Here is a 23,784-nt window from a genome sequence, read left to right as displayed (position 1 = left end):
ACTCTCACAGTGACGAAATTCCCCCTCATGTTCAGGCGGAACTTCCTGTGCTTCAATTTCTGCCCATTGCCTCTTGTCCTGTCACACAGGGCAACTGAAAGGAGTTTGTTCCTGTCCCCTTGACACCCTTTCTGCCATATGCTTGGAGATGACATCCAGAATGCGCTGTTCCATCACCTTTCCAGGGATGGAGGCAAGGCTGACTGGCCTGTAGTTGCCTGGGTCCTCCTTCTTGCCCTTTTGGAAGGCTGGAGTGACACTGGCTTTCTTCCAGTCCTCAGGCACCTCTCCAGTTCCCCACAACCTTTCAAAGATGATGGAGAGCAGCCTGGCAACAACAACTGCCAACTCCCTCAGTACTCATGGGTGCATCCCATCCGGGCCCATGGATCTGTGGATGTCAAGCTTGCCTAGAAGATCGCTAACCCTATCCTCCTTGACCAAAGGGAAGTCTGCCTTTCTCCAGACTTCCTCCCTTACACCCAGGCTCCAGGATTCTTGAGGGCTGCCCTTAGCAGTGAAGACTGAAGCAAAGGCAGCATTCAGCAATTCTGCCTTCTTTATAGCCTTTGTCACCAGGGCGCCCACCCCATTCAGCAGTTGGCCCACATTTTCCCTAATCTTCCTCTTGCTACTGATGTATTTGAAGAAGTCCTTCTTGTTGTCCTTGACATCCCTTGCCAGACTTAATTCCAAATGAGCCTTAGCCTTCCTTGTCGCATCTCTGCATACTCTGAGTGCATTCCTATAATCCTCCCAAGTAGTCTGTCCCCTCTTCCACATTCTGTGGACTTTCTTCTTCTGTCTGAGTTTTGCCAGGAGCTCCTTGCTCACCCATGCAGGTCTCCTACCTCCTTTGCTGAACTTCTCACTCACAGGGATGTACCGTCCTAGAGCTTGGAGGAAGTGATGTTTGAATATTAGCCAGCTCTCCTGGACCCCCCCTTCCCTCTAAGACCTTAAGCTATGTGATTCCTCCAAGTAGGTCTCTGAGGAGCCCAAAGTCTGCTCTCCTGAAGTCCAGGGTTGCAGTCCTGCTTGTTGCCTTACTTCAGTACCCAGTACTCAGTACCCAGTAGTGAGCCCTGGGGATCTCCACTAGCCACAGGCCTCCAACTAGACTCTGCGCCACTGATGACAACCCTCTGAGCTCTGCCATTCAGCCACTTCTCAATCCACCTCACTGCTCACTCCTCTAACCTACACTTCCTGCTTAACCACACACATTCCTGCTTATTGCCTTACTTCTTTCCTGCAGGATCCTGCACTCCACCAACTCATGGTCATTGCAACCAAGGCTGCCCCCAACCTTCTCATCTCTAACCAGTCCCTCTCTGTTGGTAAGGACAGAGTCCAGCAGGACACCCTTCCTCATTGGCTCCTCCACCCTTTGTGACAAGACGTTATCATCGACGCATTGCAGGAGCCTCCTGGACTGTTTGTGCCTTGCTGTGTAGTCCTTCCAGCAGATGTCAGAGTGGTGGAAGTCCCTCAAGAGAACCAGGGCCTATGATCGTGAGGCTGCTTCCAGCTGTCTGTAGAAGGCCTCATCGACTTCCTCTTCCTGGTCAGGTGGCCTGTAGTGGACACCCACAACAGCATTCCCCCTCTTAGCCTGCCCTTTGATCTTTACCCATAAGCTCTCAACTGGCTCCTCCTCCTCCACCACCGCTAGGCAGAGCTCGGTGCATTCCAGTTGCTCTCTCACATAAAGAGCAACTCCACCACCTTGCCTTCCTGGTCTGTCTTTCCTAAAAAGCACATAGCCATCCATGACAGTGTTCCAGTCATGCGAGCTATCCCACCATGTTTCTGGAACTGCAGTGAGATCATGGCCCTGCGGCCGCACACAGATCTCCAGTTCCTCCTGTTTGTTCCCCATGCTGCGTGCATTGGTGTACAGGCATTTCAGAGAGGTAGTCATGCCTGCCGGTTTCCCAGGAAGAGTATAGAGGGGTCCCTCATAGCCATGTCCCAGACGCACATCCCCAGCTGCATGCTCCCGTTGGAGGCCCCCCAACTTGAGTTGTGTCTTATTGACTCTCTCCTTCCCCCTTCCTACCTAGTTTAAAGCCCTCTTTACCAGGCTAGCCAACCTATGGCAAAGACACATGTGCCCCGCTTGGTGACGGTCATAGAATCCAAAACTCTGTTGCCAAAACCAGTGGCACAGCCAGTCATTAATTTGGAAAATTTGTCCATTCCTCCTCCCATGCCTCCCCCTAATCGGGAGGACCAATGAGAAGATCACCTGGGCTCCCAGACCCTTGCCCACCATGCCCAAAGCCTTGAACTCTTGTTTGATTGTTTCCAACTTGCTCTCTGTGTCATTAGCACCCACATGAAAGAGCAGCAGAGGGTAGCAGTCTGATGAGCAGACAAGCCTTGGCAACCTTTCAGTCACATCTCGTATCCTCGCCCCCAGCAGGCAGCAAACCTCTCTAGAGGAGTGGGCAGGACGGCAGATAAGCGCCTCCGTCCCCTGCAGCATGGAATCACCCACTACAACCACTCATCGCCTCTTCCAAGTGGTCACGTAAGGCACAGGGTCAGACAGCCCAGTTGCTTCCCTTGAGGTCAGGTCCGTGTCCTCCTCATCCTGGAGTGTACTAAACCTGTTCTTCAAGTGTAACTCCAAGGCTACAGGAGGATTAGGGGCTTTTCTTCTTCTTCTTCTATGAGAAGCAACTAGTTTCCAGGCTTCTTAGCTCAGCTGGTTAGTGTGGTGCCGCTAACGTCAAGGTCGCAGGTTCAATCCCCATATGGGCTACGCTGAGGGTTGGACTAGATGACCTCCAGAGGTCCCTTCCAACGTTACCATTCTGTGATTCTGTGATTCTTCTACAGTGCTATGCTGTACTACTTCACTCTGCACAGAGCCTTCCAGCAGCTCCCCTGCTGCAGGGGATTGGGACTCCCGGAGCAGTACGGTCTCTAAGAACACCCTGTCTATCCCCTGCTCATTTTCTCGGATGCTTCGCAGTCTACTGACTTCATCCTGCAACTCCTTGACTCGACGACACAAATCGCTGGCAACAGCACACCTCTTGCAGGAGGGCGGACCATCGATCCAGAACCTTCTGGAGAGGCTCCAAGCATTCCCTGCAGCCTGAGACCTGTAGCGCAGCATCTGCTGTCAAAGGCTCTGAGGTTGAAGCTTCTGGCACAGCTGATGCAGGAATTCCAACAGCTACAGACAAATATGCTTTGTGGCGAGTTATAACCGTGTTCGTGAGAGTGGGCACTACTGGTGCTGGAAAAAGAAAGGTGTCCTCTTGCACCTAATTGTGCTCCTCCTGCACAGACTGCTGCATCTATTCACTGCCTCTGTTAGCTGCACTCTGGGAGCTGTGCTGCAGGCCTGGCTCTTACATCGACCTCTCCCTACAACTGACTCACAGGGTACCTGATCCACCCTAAACAAGGGCTACCTGGATCAAAAGCCCCAACTCCCTCTGTTCAGGGGCAACAGCTCATTAGCAGCAGCTACACCCAGCTAGAGTGGGTGATAAGTGCTGGAGCTTTTCCCAGGAGAGCTTAAGGCTTCCTGCAGTTGCCCATGCCCAGCTCCCCTTATCTGTTAGCAGAGTCATTCTCTAGTCCCCTTGTTCCTCAGGGGTCAGCAGACTGCAATGTCCAACAAGTTCCCCAGAAGTTCGAGGCAGAGCCGAGACAATGCTGCGCAAACTGCTGTCTGTTCATTACCTCTGTTAGCTGTGCTCAAACACTTCATTTTCCATAGACCTATACATTTCCTGCACAAAAATGTCCACTAAAAATATTTCTACTAGATGTAGTATTTAAGAGCTTTCCAAATAAAGCCAATGTTTCTGCTATCAAAATTGAGATTTCTGTAGTTTTAAGGCTACTATGTAAGCATCTATGGTCTTCAGAAGAAAAAAGAAATTGGAGAAAATGACTAAAACAAAATCTTTCCATTTTCTAGATGACTGTTGATTCAATATTCCTTAAATATTATGACTCTCAGCAACCCTTCTGAAAGATAGCTCTAATTTAACTCTTACCAAGTTGTACTGTGGAAGTACATAGAATAAAGTTAAATTTTTCCTCCCTTTTTATACTCTCAGAAAATAGTCTTCCTTTAGGAGATTTTTTTTTCCTAGCTCTGTGGAAAACACTAATTTGCAAACTATTCAAACTATATTAAAAGTGATATAGCAATCAGTGTGACTATAAGTTAGATAATCACAATGGAAAAGTAACAGAAGGAATCATTTATCTGAGCTGAAAATCTAACAAGCACAAAAGAGTCTTTAGAAATGTTTAAGGAATAGCTGTATTTTTCTTTCCAATATTTTTCTAATAGTAAAATTAGAATAAGTAACATCTATATGTTGAATTTCTGATGCTCAAAAAGAACATTTGTCCTGTCAAGTCTTTGGACAGTCACACAAACTCTTTTCTAAATATTTCTAGAAATAAGTGTTGATCAGAAAAAGAATAGAAAAATGGAAAAAATAACATTCTGTAAAATTAGGAATTAGTACACCTCTCTCCAACCCCCAGAAAGTCTTTTCAGAGCAATAATTTACACCAGATTGTAATTATTATATTGAAGATTGATCAGATTTAGTTGCTCCTTTTATTTCATTTTTCAGAAACTCATTTTATATTTGGTATCGATAACCTGGTGAACAGTCTTTTCTTGTTTAGAATAAGTTTTTAAAAATAAATTGTAAAAAATCTATATTAAAAAACTGCTTTCCCAAGAAAAAGATATTTAAAAAGCAATTTTGCATTCCAAGATCTAATGCTTATGCTCCCAGTGAAAATTTTAAAGTAGGTCACAAATTATAGAAATTTATTAGCCTGAACAGCAATAAGTTTAAAAATACTTTTTGGTAGCAGTCAGTCTGTTGCTTGAACTTTTTGAACATTTCAATGCACCTTTAATATCTACTATACAACTCTTTTTGTTCACATTGACTACTGCTTGCTATAGGTTTTCTTCTCTATATATCACAGATTCACAGAATCAGTAAGGTTGGAAAGGCCCTCTGGAGATCACCTAGTACAACTCGCCTGCTCAAACAGGGTCACCTACAGCACATTAGACAGAATTGCATTCAGGCGGGCTTTGAAGATCTCCAGAGGAGGAGGCTCCACAACCTCTCAGAGCAACCTGGTCCAGTGCTGTCACTCTCACAGGAAAGAAATTCCTCCTCACATTCAGGCCAAACTTCCTGTGTTTCAGTTTGTGCTCGTTGCCTCTTGTCCTGTTGCATGGGACAACGGAAAAGAGCTGGCCCCATCCCCTTGACACACTTCCTTCAGGTACTTAGAGACATTGATCAGTCTTCTCTTCTCCAGGCTAAAGAGGCTCAGCTCTCACAGCCTTTCCTCAAAGGGAAGATGCTCCAGTCCTCTAATCATCTTTGCAGCCCTGTGCTGGACTCTCTCCAGTAGCTCCATGTCTCTCTTGTACTGGGCAGCCCAGAACTGGATGCAGTACTCGAGATGAGGCCTCACCAGGGCTGAGGAAAGGGACAGGATCACCTCCCTCCACCTGCTGGCAACATTCTTCCTAATGCACCCCAGGAGACCACTGGCCTTCCTGGACACAAGGGCACATTGCTGGCTCATAGAATCATAGAATCAGTAAGGTTGGAAGGGACCTCTAGAGATCATCTAGTACAACCTCCCTGCTCAAGCAGGGTCACCTAGAGCATATTAGACAAGGTGGCATTCAGGCGGGCTTTGAAGATCTCCAGAGAAGGAGACTCCACAACCTCTCAGGGCAACCTGATCCAGTACTGTCACTCTCACGTGACGAAATTCCCCCTCACATTCAGGCGGAACTTCCTGTGCTTCAATTTCTGCCCATTGCCTCTTGTCCTGTCACATGGGGCAACTGAAAAGAGTTGGTCAGCTTGTTCTCCACCAGGACTCCCAGGAGCTCTTCTCTTCAGAGCTGCTTTCCAGAAGATCAGCCCTCATGGTGCATGGAGTTATTTCTCCCTAGGTGCAGGACCCTGCACTTGCTCTTGTTGAAACTCATGAGGTTCCTCTCTGTCTGCTCTCCAGTCTGTCCAGGTCTCTCTGAATGGCAGCACAGCCCTCAGGTGTATCAGCCATGACATATCCATATCATTCTAATTAAAATGTTTTTGAGAACATGTGGAGACAAGAAGCGTGATTCCATATAGATTAGAAAACAGAAGGTGACTAATATTCTATACTGGTTGATATATGTTGAAAAAAATTGAAGCATAATAATAATGAAGGTACATAATCTGTACCTGTCAACCAGTTAATGAGTGCACATTTAATATGAAGCAAATACCAAATTAGATCTATATAATGTCATGATGATTTGGCAGACTAACCTAAAAGTTAGTCTAAAAGAAACAGGCAGACTAAAAGAAACAGGCTTACAAAGTGCCTCAGACAAATACTAAGCCCACACAATAATCCTTCAGAAATGTCTTATAAAACCATTTTTCTCGAGGAAATAAAGTATAATAATGTAAAACAAAGGGATGTATGAAATCAGCTCGGTTGAATATGATTGATGAAACTGATTTACTCCTCCTAGAAGAGTGCAGCTCATACTTAATTTTTTGCTGGTGTCTCTGAAACTAATTCAAAAACAAACAAAAATACCTATAAACAAACAAACAAACAAAAACAGGCTATTTCATCTTGGAGTATTTTTTTTCTGAGGGAGAAGAGGGGCTATGGAGGCAGAAGTGTTCAATTAAGTAGTGCTAATGAAATTATCAGTTTTACCGTGATGGACTGTTGAGTCTAAACAGCAAAATTAGGAGGGTAATAAAGAATAGGAGCTACCTAGCCAAAATACAATCCCATTCACATTGAATGATGCTGTCCCTAGATAGCTCAGGAGAGAGATGTCTGAGTCCCTGCAGAGGCTGGTTTATAGGTGTCACTGATTGAGAGTTTTATTAATGCTCCTACATATGAGCCACAGTAGTCCTGCTTGGGATGAAATGGGATACTCAATAACTGCGCAATTCTTTTACGGAAGCCTTGACTCAAATTCAGTGCAGAAAGAAAGCAAATTTTATATTGCACAGGCAACTCTAAGATTCTAGTACTGCTCAGCCATAAGATTGGGGTTTTTTACTTGTAAATTCTATATAAATTTCACAGTTTTAACTTAACACAAAACATAAGCTTTTTTGACAGTTAACGGGTATACCAAAAAGTTGCAGTCATTGCTGATGTCTATATACTTAGACATTTCCTCCTCAAAACAATTTATGACTTTCATGATAACCTTAGTTCTGCTACTTCAATATATTTTGACGTCATTCAATGTGATTTAAATCAAGATGGAATCTGACAAGGTGCTGCACAGAGGCACCCTAACAAAGTAGGTTAATAGTAGGTTCTCTCCTTTGCTGGTTTTGGGAACTATGAAGGCCATTCTCCCTGAAACAGAGTCTATTTAGGTTATTAGTATATGTGACTAGCTCTTCAGTTGTATTGAACATGCTCTGTACTAACATGTTATGTTTACTTCAGCTACTGACATAACCCATAACTTCTCTACCCCCAGAAAACAGTGGTTAGGACTTACTGTTACTCCAAAGAAGTTGGTTTCATTCATAGCATCCAGAAAAATTTTGCCAAGTTTGTGGTTTGTGTAGTTAAAATCCTCAATTTTTTGGTGCTTGTTGGTAGCATTAAGATACTTCATTGCCCGCTGCAGGGTCTTGGCAATCACCCATATTCCATCATAGGCATAACCATGAAATTTGCTGGACTGCCCATCTCCCCGCTTAGCATTATATTCCTTTTCATATTGCTGTGGAGTCTGCAGAGGAGAAAAGCTTCAGTTTTATTTCAGGACTTTTTTACATTTTACAGATTTGGGTTCATACCCACAACTTGAATTGCACCCTTCCTTTTACAGACATGCATCACTTATACAGAAAAGATCTTATAAGCACGAGTTAAGAAAGAATTTAAAATTCCAAAAAGATGTGTGCTGCTTGAATTGCAAGATGATGGTGAGGCTGAGAAGGAGGACCTAGGATTACGCGAGATCATAAAAAAGAATTTTTCTGTTTTCTACATGAAGGACAACTTGGTTTATTTTGCTTTCATACAAAAATCTTCAACCAAAAATGTTCAACCAAAGCTATCAGCCTGGAGTGCACATTGGTGAGCCATAATCAGAGAACAAGCCTGTAGCACTGTGAATTAGTGGTCTGATTACATCCTAAGAATCATATGAAAAATAACTGTCACTTAAATAAACATTTGCTTAATGTGCATTTACCTGAGTGACAATTTGTTTTACAAATTTACCAAGTGAAGTTCCGCTTCACTTCTATGGAGTGCTCTCTTATTAGAATGAGTTGTCTGTTTTTTGTAAAGTTGCCTTCCACGCTCACTCAGCAAGGCATAAAAGATACTAGAAGCAAAATCAGGCATGTTTATTCATTGACTAAAATGTGCATGTATTTTTTCTGTGATAAGACATTATGTACTTTATGGAAGTACCACATATTTACATACTGAAAATGAGGCTCCACACAGTTCTGATGCACAAATCACCAATGAAGTTAGCCATTTGCAGGATTCAGGTTAAACAGGAAATACAAGGGTATTAAATAGCATGCATAAAGGTTTCCATTCCTCTGATCAACTATTTAACTTGACGTGATGATATGATAGTGCAGAATATAATTTGGGGATTTTGAACTTTACTGTATATATAAATGTAAGGTGCATAGAGGACAGATGGAACAAAGAAATTTCTGCTTCCTCATCCTGTAAAAAACATGAATGGATTTCTACATATTTAAAAATTTCAAAGCACACAAAAGATGAAAATAATCATGATGGCTGCCAGCTCTCTTAGCAGAAGAACTCTTTAGCTAACCTCCCTCCTCTGTACTCTGCTATGCCAAGAAGCTGGTGAGATCACTGATTGTTTAATGAAATAGTTGAAGTAAAAGTACTAACCCTTCCTGATATGGTCTTTATCACTTTTGTACTGAGAGGCTCAAAATCTACTCCAATATAACCTTCCATGGCAGCAAGAACGTGTTTGCTGACACACTGTGAGGAATTAATCCAGGATTCCCACCAGAAGTTTTCATACCACCCAGGAATAATCCACTGATACTTGCTGCCATACATTTCTTCATCATAAGCCTGCAATGATTGAAAAATAAAATAGTTAATAGGCATTGTAGATGATATATTGAACATGGCTTTCTGCTGATGTTTTACATTATTAATGAAATCACAGTATAATTGAAGGATATTCAAGTATTTAGAATGATTTAGAATAATCACTTGCTAACGGTGAAGTTCCTTTCTTTAAAATTCAGCTCATAAGGAGAGAATTTAATAAAAAATATTTTTCTTCCAAAAATCAATTTATTCAAAAATGGAAGAATGAAACATTGGTTTCTAAAATGGAGAGAGAGAAAGTGGAAGACTGTCAAAAAGCACCGTTATTCTCTAAGTGATTCTCTTTAACACAGTTATCACATGAGTGGGAGGATTGGTATGCTACTATGTTTAAGCTAAATTATTATCAGCTTAAAATAGCATAAGGTAAACAAGAAAATAACTTGCAACCTAGACATTATCAAATCACAATGTTGTAAATATGAATGATGCGACTGTCATGAAACAGACAGCACATGGTCATTAAATAAGCGCTGTCTTCTGTAGAGTATAAATCAATACTAAACTGACAAAGCAAGCAAATCTCTGGACTTTTTTTTTTCAAGGAACTTCTTAAGTTAGAATGCTATACTGCTTAAACACTGAATACAGCCCACAGTCCTCCAAAATACTGAGATAATGAGTATTGACTCTAAATACACAGCAGACTGGAAACAAAACTGCTTTATTAGTCAGGCACTTATGCTGTTGCTCCTGAAAAGCTGATCTTCCGTTCACAATACATACTCTTTGTAAGTAAAAGAAATATGAACTTCCGTATTGAGAAGAGTGTTCCAGGATAAAATTAGCAGATTTTGTCTCAAATGTTTCTCTCACTGTCTTCTTATAACTAAATATTTTTCTTTTGACATTTCCGTCAGATGCTCCTTCAAAACAGCAGTTTTTATGCTTCTTTACTTCTTAATATAAACAATATTGGAGATACAAGACGTAAGATAAAATAAATTCCAATCATTAGAAGTATATGGTGCAACTTTAAAAGTTCTTAACTGGAAAACCTTTAAATCTTAACAGAAAATATCACAGCAGTAGAAGGAGGATATTATGAGAATGCAAACATGACATATTAATTGTTCAGAACTCAACTGTTTTGAAAAGTACCCCAAAGATCATCTCAAAGGCCCAACATAGAGATGAATATTAAGAAATAGGAAATAAGACAGCCTTCTAAATGCATTAATATCCAAATTAAAGTTAGCCTTTAAAGGCTATTATAATGGTGCTGACTTTGTTCACAAACTCTTTTGTGCACCAAACAATTTTGTTTGCCCTCTCATTGCCAAAGTTCTTATTCAACTAAAATCAAATTTCATCATTGCATATGGTGCTGCTTGAAAATACTCCTATCTGAACCCCAGTGTCTTGCATCTCCTGCCTTGCATATTCCACAATTTGCATCTATTGTTTGCCTTTAGCACTTTTTGAGCTTATACAAGTAAAGATACATATCTCGCTACTCCTACTTTCAATGGCAACCAGACTACACAAGTTTGTAGATATTTGCACATGCAAACTTTGTGGATATGAAAAAATTATATATGCTGATCCTACAACATTTCTTTTAATTCATAATTTTTTTTTTACAAAATAATATTCACATTCATTAAAAACATGTCAGATGAGTACAATAGTCAGGAGTGAATGATGGCTATACAGATAGCAACATTTTGAGCAGCAGAAATTATTAGGATTGCTTGTTTAGTTAGCATGTAGGGTGGTTATTTGGATTTCTTATTCTGACAAAGCAAAACGTGCAAGAATACATGCATGTAGACATTACCACCAGAATACAACTCTTGGACAGGACTCAAATCTTACAATTCTCTGTATCTGTTACTACATAAAGAAGTGTTTCCTAGAAACTGACATGAAGAGAACTGCTCAAGCTCAATTTGATATTTAATTTAATCCCATTGCAATGGAGACAGGCTAATCAGTAAGCCCAGGCCTAAATTCCACTGAAGTCAAGTGCAGAAGTATTTTACTGAAACAGAAATGTAAATGCTTCTCTTGAGCTGAACCAAATGAAAAAATGTTTCCATTCAAATATATGGTTTATTCAAATGTAATGCATCCTTTATTCCTATATTTACTTACACAGCAGAAAACTTTCACTGCCATTTCCTCATCAAACTGGCCAAGGATTATCCGAACATCATTACCCTGTAGATAAAATAAGATGTACGGAAGTTAGATACAGTTGCAGCCTTTCCAGAAACAACTTTGAAGTATTTCTTCCTTCAGGAATCTGATTCAGCCATACTTATACAGACTTAAGAGAGCATTACATTCTAAGCTGGACAGTGAAATCATGTAGATAGTTACAGCTCTGCAGATTACAGCTGCAGGCAATGGAATTCACTCAGAACTGTCTTATTTTCTACAAGTTCAAGATCTTGAACCACTGCGAGAGAGAATAGCCGAAGTACTTGAAGAAAATGATTAAGGAATTGCATTGCTAATGCTAATGGGACTAAAATTATAATATTTATCTTGCCAAATATGACTATTCAAAATCATTAAAGTATCAAATTTTTATCTCTTGTAATAATTCTTCTTTTAATATTAATTTTATATGTTAAAACAATTGAAGATACTATTTTTCACTGTTTATATTAAATAATGGTGTAAAGCTAAGAAGGTGGAGATTTGTAAACAAGATAAAATGTGTTTGTATTAGACCTGCTTTGGTAATTTCTAAGGGTTTTATTCATAAAACATATCTTCTACAGGCTTGTCATGGACATAATGAGGTATGCCTTAAACAAACTGCTTTTGTGGGTCCACAGAGCTGTGAGGTGGCAGGAGACAGCAAGTCTTGTGTAGGCAAGGCGGTGCCACCTCTTGCATTAACTCCCCCATTCTGATCGGAGACTGGGGGTGTGTGTGGGTGGAAAGGTCATACCGTGCTCACAGCAGTAGAGGAGACAGGTTGACCACCAGGACCGTATACACCCCTTGAGACCCATTTCAAGAACTTTTTGGAAGACACAGTGAGCATACTCAACAAAACCACCCATTTCAGGAACCTTCTGATGAAACTCCACCTGATGGGAGGGCCTCGGAGTATGAGAAACTATAAAAGGCGCAAGGTAAGGCCGGTAGCTGCTGGCCCAGCCTCCAGGAACCTTGCGTCGAGGCAGCGCAGGAGAAGACACTACTGGAACCTAGGGTAGTGATCCACCAAAAAAAACCCATCATACTTTGAGAATCTATGACTGAAGTCAAAAAAGATCATTTCACTTTCCTATTTAGAAGTACATTAACAAAATATTTCTTAATTCAGAAACATGTGCAGGAAAAAATTCTTTGGGAACCAGACTATTTTTTTCCCCCACATGTGAAAAATTAATACTAGCACCTATAAAACATGTAAAATAAAACTTTCTATGATCTAATGCTAGTTTCTATTTGACACAAAAGCTGAGGTCACAATAGCATTTCTCTTACAAAATACATGGTAAGAATTACTAATTGCTCTTTTCCTCTCCAAGGGGAAAAAAAAAAAAGAATCAGATGATTCAGTCTGAATTGAAGTGATGGGGAACATTTCAGTTTTAATTAAATCACTTGATCAAATATTTTCAGTTTAATAATTTCAGTGTTTATTTCTTGTTTGGCAGAAAACATTGTGATGGCCAGTGCAGAAAGATACTAGAATGCCTCTGAAATTCAGTTCACGAGATTAACATAACTCTTAGCATAGTTAAATTCATAAAGTGCGTAATTTGCTTTTCTCATTCAGAACCTGTGCAGTTTTGATAGTAATAATAAGCCTGTTTCTATTTTCATACTTAGCCATAAAGTGTTAAAGTAATATAAGTTTTACTGATTAGATTTGTTTCAAATAAATCTAATGAGCTCATATGAGGCTAAACAAATTACACAAATTATGCTAAGTACGGTAGCACTTTTCTTACATTATAGGTTTCATAATAAAAATTAGATTTATGAACTGTGTATCAAAGTCTATCTGTCTTATATTTTCATATTATAACAATTATTCTGGACACTTTTGGAACTTTGTCTCTGTATTGCCTGACCTCCTTGAACATAAAATCACAGCTTTAATATTATGTTTGAAAATGAGTAGCAAAAGCAGTTAAAAAATGATACTATTAGGTATTCAATTATTAAACCTCAAAATTGAATATTTTCCTTTTCAGTTTATAATATGACAACAATCAGTTTTAAAAACAGAACATAAGACCTCACAGTGTAAGAGCACCATAGACTGTCTACAGGGTGTAGAGAATAAGTTCACAGTGCATGTACCTGCTGGCTATGGGACTGTGACAGCATTTTCAAACTGACTTAGGGACTGTGATCACATATACCAAAACATTACTTCTGCCTGCTAAATGCATAAAATACAATACACTCTCCACTTTGCACTTCTATTGCAAAATACTATGAAAACTGTACAATCCATCCTATTTTTTCCCCAGAAATAACCTAGTCCTTTTCAGTATCCTCACAGGCTACAGGAATTGTCTTATATCATTGTGCAATTAGTTTAGCAATAGCACTCAGGTCCAAATCTTGCATGTTCAAACACATGAGTATGTTGTTCTACAATTCTTATCTATAGGCATGCAAGGAAATAGACACTTAAAAAACTGCTCTTTAAAGCATTTCTCACATATGGCATAGCACAGCACCTAGTACGGACAATCAATCCTATCTTCAAACACATTCTGCAGACAGGTAGATTTTCTAATTTGTCTAGCTGTCAGCAGTACCTACTTCTGATAATCTGGCCATCTCAAATCCGACTAAGGACCTCAAGGAAGCCATGTTTTATGTTGGGCAAGAATCCCCCATTCCAGTACCAGAGCAGGCAACCTGGAACACGTGAGAACAGATCTGAACCAAATTCTCTGAACCCTGATGCACGAGGTTAAAGAGAGCTATGGCTTTACTGTCCCTTGTTTTCTGTTATCCTTGACTGAACCAAGATGGAATATCCAAACATGCTTCTGCTTAAATTCATGGATTTCCATAATAATACATAAATTACTGCTTTTGAAGCATGCAGTATACTAAGGTGGACATCAATACATCTGTGTTCACTAAAAATTTTGGATGGATCCTATGTAACCAAACTGACTAACCATCCTATGTAACCAAACAGACTAAAGATAGAAAGAAATTTTGAATTATCACCTAGTAATGAGTAAGTCATAAAGACCTCTATTTAAGGTATTATACTGTAGTGTAATTAAAACCTGATACAAAAAGAAAGTTAATTCCCATGTTTTTTCCAAAAACTGAAAAGTTTTAATCTTAACAATGTTCTTTCTCACGCATTTTTAGGTGCAGGAAAGAATATCTTATACTAAGAAAGAGAAAGCCATCTCTGAGAGAAACAAGAATCCACATTTCCCTCGACACATTTGGCCAGATATTAACCCTTTAGAGAGAAAAAAAAATCACAGTCCATATATACTCAACACTGGCCAGAAATTGATTCAATAAGGTAATGATCAGCAAATAAAGTGACTGGGAGTATGACTCAGTGAGGGGGGGGGGGAAAGTCATATGGGAAAGGGAGACAGGAGAGTCCTTTCCTTATCTAATAGTAAGGAAATGGGGTGTCATGCACTGGTATTGATTAGGCAAAAGTGGAGCAAACATCTGTGAAAGCAGAATTGAGACCAGGATTGAAATAAGGACCCTGGCAAGAAAAATCAGGATTTTTCAAGTGTATGGCAAATAGGGAGTTTGATAAATAGTCACTGTAACTGGCAGGACAGCTGTCATCTCAAAAAGTTGGCCTGGAGGATACTGGCAGTTGACAAAAGTACTCAAAGGGGAATAAGAAATCAGAGAAGCAAATTAGCTTTGGGTATATACATAATATAGCATTGGGTAAACAAGGAATTCAGGGTTGGGGTGAAGATTTAGAATGAGGCAGAAATGTTGCTGGATTAATTGGAGAGTATGGGATAACAAAGTCAAGTTGTCAGTGAATATCTGACAGACTTTGTCTATCTTTTTCTTTTCCCAACTTTATAAAGTTGAATCATGAAGAACAATCTATAACTTTGAGCAATTAGTCATGTATCATAAAATATTTAATCATAAATATTTAATCATAATCATAATCATAATCATAAAATATTTCTCTTTATAAACCATACAGATATCAATATGAGGCTGTGATAAGTGGTGCCTGAGATTCTGTGGAAAATTTAGTATGCAGTTATGCAGTTAAGGGATTGTATATTATAACATGTATATACAAGGAACTCACTTAAGAAATTCTGCACAGTATTTCTTTATCTTCCCATGTACAACATTTTCCCTCTGTGCTAATACACTCTTCACTGAGCCTCTTCCTCCCGAACTCTATTTTCTGCATCCCCCTTCACATTTTTCCAAAATCTGTTCCTGAATAAGTGCATTCAAAGCAGTAAGCCCAGATTACCTCATGCCAGGTTTGATCTACTGACTCTGTCCTGCATCAGAGACAGAGCTGGACACAGCTCATATCCTTTGTAGAGATTTTATCTGGATGGATAATGAAGTCTACACTTAAGTTTATCAAGAGCTACATATGAGCCTCTGGCTTTAGATATAGAGTCAATGGAGAACTTGGAGCATTTTAGGTCCTTCCACTATTAAAACATGCTGGCATAACATGTTCATGGCTATGCTACGGTGTATGTACCTCATTTAGATTGAGGCCACATGCACACCTGCTCTGATCCAAAGTTTTTTAATTTAATTAACCTGACTAGATTAAGAACATGTTGTGACAGCAACCAACACCTCTATTGTGCTCAGGAAATCAGACAGAAACTGTTCCATCGAATTGGAAATAATTTTCGTATAAATACTACTGAGGTTTAAACCTGAGCTACCCTAGAAAAAATTGCCCTTGTTTTCTCCAATACAGTTAGTTACAATTGCATCTCCAGACAGTTTTTGTTCACTCTGAAGTTTAAAGATTTCTAAATGAGTAGTTCTATACATCATTAAAGCTGTTTGCTCTAAGAACTAGGAGAAAAAAAAGTTCTCCCTTAAGATAAGATGCACTATGATCTTTCAAAAAAGCACAATTTGAAGTTTCTTTATTTGCAAAACGATATTAATGCATGAAATTTCTCCACTGCATTGTCATAATCTTGCTCGTGGCTGGACTACTGATTCTTGTGTTTCTACAGATATAACTATTTACTACAACTGAAGTAACCCTGAGCTCAGAAGGACAACGAGGTCTACATTCTTCTTACAAATAAGATGTTTGGTATAGGAGCAGGATTTCGCTGCATTGTCATCTGACATCATATATTTAAGGGAATCTATTTGCCATTCCTTTTGGAGTGTGGTCATTTTTATTGGCATTTTTCTTAGTAGCACCTTGGGCATAGGGTTCTGCTTTCCACGCAGCTATAATGCATCTGTATGAGATCACACTTATTCCCAAATACTTTGGACATCCAGAGTAGAAACCAAGAGTCAGTAAATCACAGATATGCCATTGATGGAATGATTTTTTAATTGAGGCATGATGGTTATGCTTTTGCAAGTTATCGCTCACCTGATGATTCCAAAAGTACTCATTTAAGCGAAGGGATCTTAAAAAGCAAGCCATTCAACATTGAAAAAGCTGGCTGGCTGAATTCTACAGGAGATATTTTCCTCATAGAACTTGGTTCAGGAAAACAAGCTGTTGCTTCTGATGTAACCTACCATAGACCTGATATTTATGTTTACAATGCTGCTAAATTTGTTCACTTAAAACTTCCAACTTTTGTGGAATGCTACTACTGCTGAACTTGTTCAGACTAGAACAGTGGCTACTTGAAGAAATGCGTGATGATTGTACCTGTTCTTTGACATGAACCTTAGCATATTGCACTTGTCTCCCACCCAGCTTACTTTGAGTCATATTTCAACATTTTTCTAGCTTCATGCTAGAAGAAAGGACTCAGCTGAATTTTTCCAAACCATTAGTGGTTGCTACAAGTGCAGTCCCCTGAGAAAACCTCAATAAGATACAACAAAGTAGACTGACTGCTGACTCATGCTGTTTGAGACAGCTTAGCAACACTGAGTCCTCACAGTGATGCAATAAATCAGTTTAGGTAATGACAGGGAGGCAACAAACTGCCAAAAGGATACTCATAGCTACAGTTAGCAAATGTCTAAATCAAAGAACATCTTGTAAACTGTGACCTAAAATGGCCAGAAGCATGTTCTACAGCCAAGGGTTTCCCCACTGATAATGTTTACTGTTGAGTCCTTTCAGATGTGTACTTGGGGCAGAATTTTAACAGATTCCGTACAGTTGTGTAGGTGTTACCAAAAGACAACAGGAGAGAAAAATCTAATGCTGTATCTCACTGTCCTGACCTATGCTGTAGGACTCTGCTCCTTGCAATGATGATTCCTGTCAGTTCAGTGCCCTGAATGCTGGTGTTTCTTCCCCAAATATTGTCCTTCCATATTCCCTATTTTAATTAGATTTTATAAGAAATTATTTTTATTGAAGATCTTTTCACACAATTCTGTTTGGGGTAATTCTAAAACTCCTAATTTTATTTCTGTTAGCATGCAAACTATATAGCTTTATTTTATAGGAAAAAAGGTTACCATTCTCCAAACAGTTGCCAGGAGCCTAATAAATCATTGCTATGAGAGAAGAATGTTAAGTTACTCCAGTATCAAATTTATCTTTCTTTTTTTTCTTTTCTTTTTTTTTAGGATTTGTGTGAAATAATGAAGATTATAAGCAAAGAGTTAAATCTAAAATGTTATGAAGCTAACAGAAAGATGCTTGTTGCTTTCACTACATGATCATATCACTAGGATTGGTTCTTTGGGTACAAATACTAAGTCAGAGACAACTTGCTTTACATTTCGTCCTAGACAGGAAAGTTAAAACTATTCATTGTATCTAAGGATGGTGAAGTCATTGACATAAACAGGACTAGTACCTCAAAATGTCATTTGTTAACCTTACTGTGCAGCGTTATATAGTAATATGTAATTCTTAGAAAATCTTACTTGATTACCTTTTCAGAAATAAACAAATCAAAAATCATGACATAGCCACCATTTTCTCTTTCTTGCTCAAACAGCAGCACATACCTTAAGCTTCTTTACACTTGTGCAAGGATCATTGGAGAAACTCTCAGTATCAGAAATTTCAATATCTTCACCATACAGGACGCCAGTTAAATCATTCCTCACCTGTTGAGAAAAACGCAGACTAGTGAACTGAGGCTCAGTGAGGAAGAAGCAGATGGATTCTCTTTATCACAAGTAATAATCTCAACCCACTTTTACATTTTCTTTCTCTCATTTCATCTAGAATTTCATCTAGAATGTGATCAAGACACTATTCTTTCACTGTCATCATCTACAATCAGCCGAGCTACCATATAAACAGCCTTGTTACGTGAGACAAGAAGTTCACAACATGCTCCTTCTTGTAGTTTCTGACTGCTTTTAGCATACCATGCCTGAAACTTACTTGCAACCACAGCTGTGTTTGAGACTGTGTAAAGGGATAAGACCTATCATGGAAATCTGATGCACTATCAAATATAATTTTAGTTGGAGGTAATGTGGTTACAGACTGAAGTGAAGAGAGAGGCATTCGGATTTTAATTTTATAAAATTATTGTCATATTCATTACAGTGATTGTCTTTTTATTTGTTTCTCATAATATGAGAAGTAGGCAAAGCAATTAATAGTTAAGAGAAATAAAAGGTATCTTAAATACAAGTATGGAAAATACGATACATAGAAAATACATGTCTTTGACGTGAAACTTTAGAAATCTGTAAATCATATTCAAGTATTTTCTAAAGGGAACTACATATTATAAATCTTCCTTCCGATTCTCCTTTTTTTTTAACCTCCTTTAAGAGAGAAACATAGTCCTTTCTAAACAATCTAAAAATACGGAATATACAGTGAGATGACACCAAGTATAATAAAGAACATGAAGTGATATCATTCCTTCAGCAGTAGAAATTTCTCCATGAGGAACTAAATCTATCATGAAGTTTATTTTATGAAAAAATGGCCATCCAAAAAGAAAAGCCAGCTATTGTGAAATTACCTTTGTTGAAAGTCTATCAGCCTCAGGCCTAAGAATACAGTAGCAGAAAAAGCATGCAATAAGCAAAAGCATGCAAATGTCAAGGTGAAAGACTTCTGATGTCTACTAGCAACTTTATTTTCAAGACAAACTTCTCATTTTTTCAGTCTTTCTTTAATATATCTCTTTGAGAGGCACAGATCTGTGCTTGTTACTTGTTCTGTGCCATATATCTCAAGTTTTTGTGTTATTGACAAAATACCACACTACTAATATATATTTTCTGGCATGCTGCTTAACTGTCAGATAGAATACACAGTTTTTGGTGAAAGAAAAGGAGGGGGGAGAAGGGAACATTAAAATTACTATCTTTGCACTTTTTACAAATTTCTTCATGACTAAGAGGTATAATCTAGCTCCTGCAACGCAATAATTGCATTACTTGGTCTTCAGACATAACTCCACCTTTTTGCCATTCACTTTAGGCAGGTGAATGCCAAGTTTCTTAAGCAATGAAGTATTTTCTGAAGGTCATTACTATATTAACTTCTTTCTTCCGAGATCTGTGCTTCATTTTATTGCTTTCTAGAAGTACAAATTGCTGAGCCAAGTTGTTAAATTATAACCAGGCCTTGTAAAATGATTAAAACAAATGGACATATGGGTAAAATTATTACCAGAAATTATTCTATTTTATATACGTAACCATCAGAACATGTTCCCAAATTTTGCATTATATTGTTCATCCTTTCTTGATGTTCTAGCTGTAGTTAAGTGTATTCACAGACAACACATGATTAGTAATGAGTTGGTTCTCTCCTGGTATACTGGTAAAATGAATGATCTTTTAGCTTCAGCAATGCCATATGGGTCTTTCCTTATACAAAGAAAAATTGCTTTTCTAAAATAGACCATCAGTGATACAGGGATCAGAGAAAACAGAACACTCTTGATCATCATTTAGCTAATGTCCAAAATCCTTCTGCCTAATATAAAATTTTGCTAAAACTATCATACGCTGCTTAGAAAAAAAGCAAAGTTTTCCTTAGCTAGTAGAACTCCTTTTTTCAAAGGCATGCAACATGTTATATTCTTCTATCTCATATTATAGAACAAAACTTCTTCTGCAGAACAGAAGAAATTCTTTGTTGCAGGTTTGCTTTATGCTGCTTTCTCGGGTTTCTTTTTCTGCAGAAACAGTTTTAGCAATTCCTGTAACCTCAGAAATCAACACTACTCAGCTGATCTGAACAGAAAATCACTGATTCACCAAATACTATTTTGTCAAACTAGACCATTGTTAACACATGAAAAAAGTTAAACATTAAACACGAACTATTGTTGAAATAGTCTAGCATTTATAGATAGACTTCAGTAGAGGGCACAAGGCTCATACTCAAATAGAACGGTCATTCTTCAGACCATCCTTACTTCCTTCTTTTCAGAATTTTTTCCTAAATTTTGCAATTAATTGTTTTCACTTTTACTGAAATGGGATTTCTTAAGAACAACAAAGGCATTTTTGCTGTAAAACAATAATTTGAATTAAGCAACAGAAAACTTTTAACCCCTACTCCTTCTGCTAGAAGTTCAACCATGAGGCTTTCAGAGTTTTTAGACTTCCCATTTAACTCCTGATCATTCTCCCAAAAGACATGTTATTAGATCATATATTTGGGAAGTCTGAATGTCACAATCAGATATTGGCTGCTCAGCAGATGCATCTGTTTTGGAGATTTTGCCAGAAGAAAGATGTTTATTTTCTTTGTTTATGTCTCTTTCTGTTATTTCAGCTAGATATTAGGAGCTTTATAATGATTTACAGAGTGGCCATTGCTTTTCTAGAAGTCTTACCAACCATTTTCCCATACCTCCCTTCCAATGTTTTGACTATCAGTCTGATAAATCTAGCCTTATGCCTAATCTGAGTGTATTTTTCAATATTTTCAAGTCTATGTTTCCTATCTCCATAGTTTTCTGACATTGTGCTCATATTTTTTTCTTGCTAAATATTTTCTAAATATTTTCTAAATATCTGTTGACACTCACATTATTGGAACTTATATTTATTTCATCTGCCTACAGAATTTCTTTACTTAGAGAAATTTTTAAGTACAGGAAGTTCTGATTTGGATTTGGATCTGATATCAGAATCCTAAGCCTTACCTCCAGTTCTAGAGCTGCCAATTCTTGTAGCAAATATTGAAATGTTGGATTAAATTTGTGAAACTCAATACAAAATGCTGCATGTTTTTTAGCAGATGCTTACAGTCCTGGAATACATGTTACCAGCCGTACAAGCAGTTATAAAAGTCAGCAGTAACTGTTTCATTCTACCAACTCTCAGTAAAGAAAGTTGTAAACAAACTATTTCTACTAGTATATTCTGTAGTATAGAAAAATTTCAGCTGGAATGAACTGCTGTAGAAAGTTGTAACAAAATTACATTAAGCTCTGATGGGGACCTGAAGTTCCTAAGCTTACTTTGACTTATAACAGAAGTATTTCAGTTCCATCTGATTTTATTACCTTATTAACAATTTAATGAAGGTCGTAGTTACATGTCTGTTTACAAACAGCTCTGCACATTCTTTAAAGTCAACAATCTCCCTTTCCTAGAAGAGGATTACCAGACTTGACCATCAATAAACCTAGAAGGTTTGATATAAACCACTGCTGACAGAGCCAAGACAAAGTCTTCAGACATCTTTCTGCTGAAAGAACCGTTCTACACTGCTCTGCATACAAAGCTGGATGGATTTTTATTTTACATATATACTATCTGTTTAAAATATCTATTCCTGCATGTATGGTCACATTCACAAAACACTGCGGGACAAATATGCTTACCAAGTAACTAGCTTCAAAAGATAAACTTTTATATAACGTATGAGAAATGCAGTTTGACAAAAAGAATGACCATTGTGCTTGAGACAATGGATGGTACCCAAAAGAACTGTCACTGATCACCTATTCAGTTTGAGCTGCTCTGTGATTCAGCCCACATAACCGAAACAAGATTTTAACATTTGCTATCAATTCTGGCTGTATCTTTTTTCTGTTAAGTGGTTGGTAGCAATTCTTGCCAACTTCATAGCTGTTGTAAGAAATTCAGTGATGTTTGAGGGGCAAACAACAAAGTCCCTGACCCTGTACTTGTGAAGGAAGAAATAGAGGGGTTTTGAAGAGTCAAAAACTTGCATGACAAGGAAGAAATGAATCAATTTTTTTGCTCTAGCAAATTGGGAGGGACTAAATGGGCTATAAAAAAGTCTGGACAAGATCAAACTACAACATTCATGTAGTTTGCACAAGGAAGAATGATTTTTCATCTAAGGACCATTCTAAGAATCAAATGTCAGGGAGCAAGGATCAGGAGCTTTCTCAGGGACAAGGAGCTAAGGGCTCCTTATCCTAACACATCCAGCAGGGCAGGGGCCTTGCCAATCACAGCCCTGCCCTACAGTACTCAAGCAGGGCAGGCCCAGAGATGGTAGCCAGGGTCAGCCAAGAGCCTAGATTATCAGGCAAGTTCATGGTGACAAGACAGGTCCAGGTCAACCCAGGAAGTCAGTCTGCAGGTCTGATGAGTGTAACCAAGGTCTGGCACATTCCAGAGACTGCCAGGGAGGTTCATGTTAAAGGTACATGTCTCAGTGACTATTCGCCAATAGTGAATACTGGCATCCACTTTACTGCAAGGCTTCATTTTTATCAGGCCATTTTTTTCTCTTTTTTCCTTCAGGAAAATATGAAAGAAAGACAATATTCCTGATGAATAGTGAATCTAATGATAATAGTCTGGAATCAAGATTCTCCACTGATCCAATAGCACAAACTAAATTTTAGGCTATAGTCTCACAGGTATAGTTTTTTCAGCCTACTTAATCCTAATTCTTTGTCAGTTACAAAATAGATTTAATAATTTTTAGATTAATCATACTACTTTGCTTTTAATAGACATTTCCAATGACTTTTTGGTGCACTAAAGATGCATGTAAGTACTGCAAACTAAATCCTCTGTTGTTCAGAGCAGTCTAATCCTACCAGATGTTGATCATAAGAGACTCGTAATGAATGAGAACAAATCAGAACAGATGGATTACACAAAGATACTTCACTAAGATTTTCTGCTGCAAAGATTTATATTGCGTCCTTAAAAATTTTATTTGAGTTTCAGCACAGAAGTATATATGTACAGAATAAGTATGTTAATTATAAGAAAAAAACACACATTTCTTCATTACATGGACAAAACATACATCATGAGTAATTGCAAAGAATGGATTACAGTTGCTGGGATTAGAAAAGATAAAAGATCTCGCCATATAGGATGTGTTACAACCACACATAATTATCTCTATTTTCATTCCAATGAAACAAATACATTTAGAGGCTTAAGAGAACTAAGTGAAACTTACTTTCAAAAATTACTGTATCTAGAGATAAGAGATTGTGTAATACTAACTACTAATACTTGCCATTGCCCTTATATGGAGGAGAAAATTCAAATATACTTTCATAGATACACACA

The 23,784-nt window shown here is 38.3% G+C and overlaps 1 protein-coding gene across 1 annotated transcript in view; it reads right to left on the bottom strand.

Moving 5' to 3' along the window:
• Positions 1-23,784, bottom strand: part of GABBR2 (gamma-aminobutyric acid type B receptor subunit 2) — a 431,294-nt gene that overhangs the window by 204,189 nt on the left and 203,321 nt on the right. The window contains exons 4-7 of the mRNA XM_062567958.1: positions 18,292-18,393; positions 11,290-11,355; positions 8,959-9,150; positions 7,565-7,801 (exon numbers count right to left, since the gene is read on the bottom strand). Of these exons, the coding sequence (XP_062423942.1) occupies positions 7,565-7,801; positions 8,959-9,150; positions 11,290-11,355; positions 18,292-18,393 (597 nt within the window). The remainder of the gene's footprint in view (positions 1-7,564; positions 7,802-8,958; positions 9,151-11,289; positions 11,356-18,291; positions 18,394-23,784) is intronic.

This window comes from Rhea pennata, chromosome 2 (genome assembly GCF_028389875.1).
Source record: "Rhea pennata isolate bPtePen1 chromosome 2, bPtePen1.pri, whole genome shotgun sequence".
NCBI lineage: Eukaryota > Metazoa > Chordata > Aves > Rheiformes > Rheidae > Rhea > Rhea pennata.
Note: the sequence above shows the minus strand (reverse complement) of the source record. Positions and strands in the feature narration are given on the sequence as shown.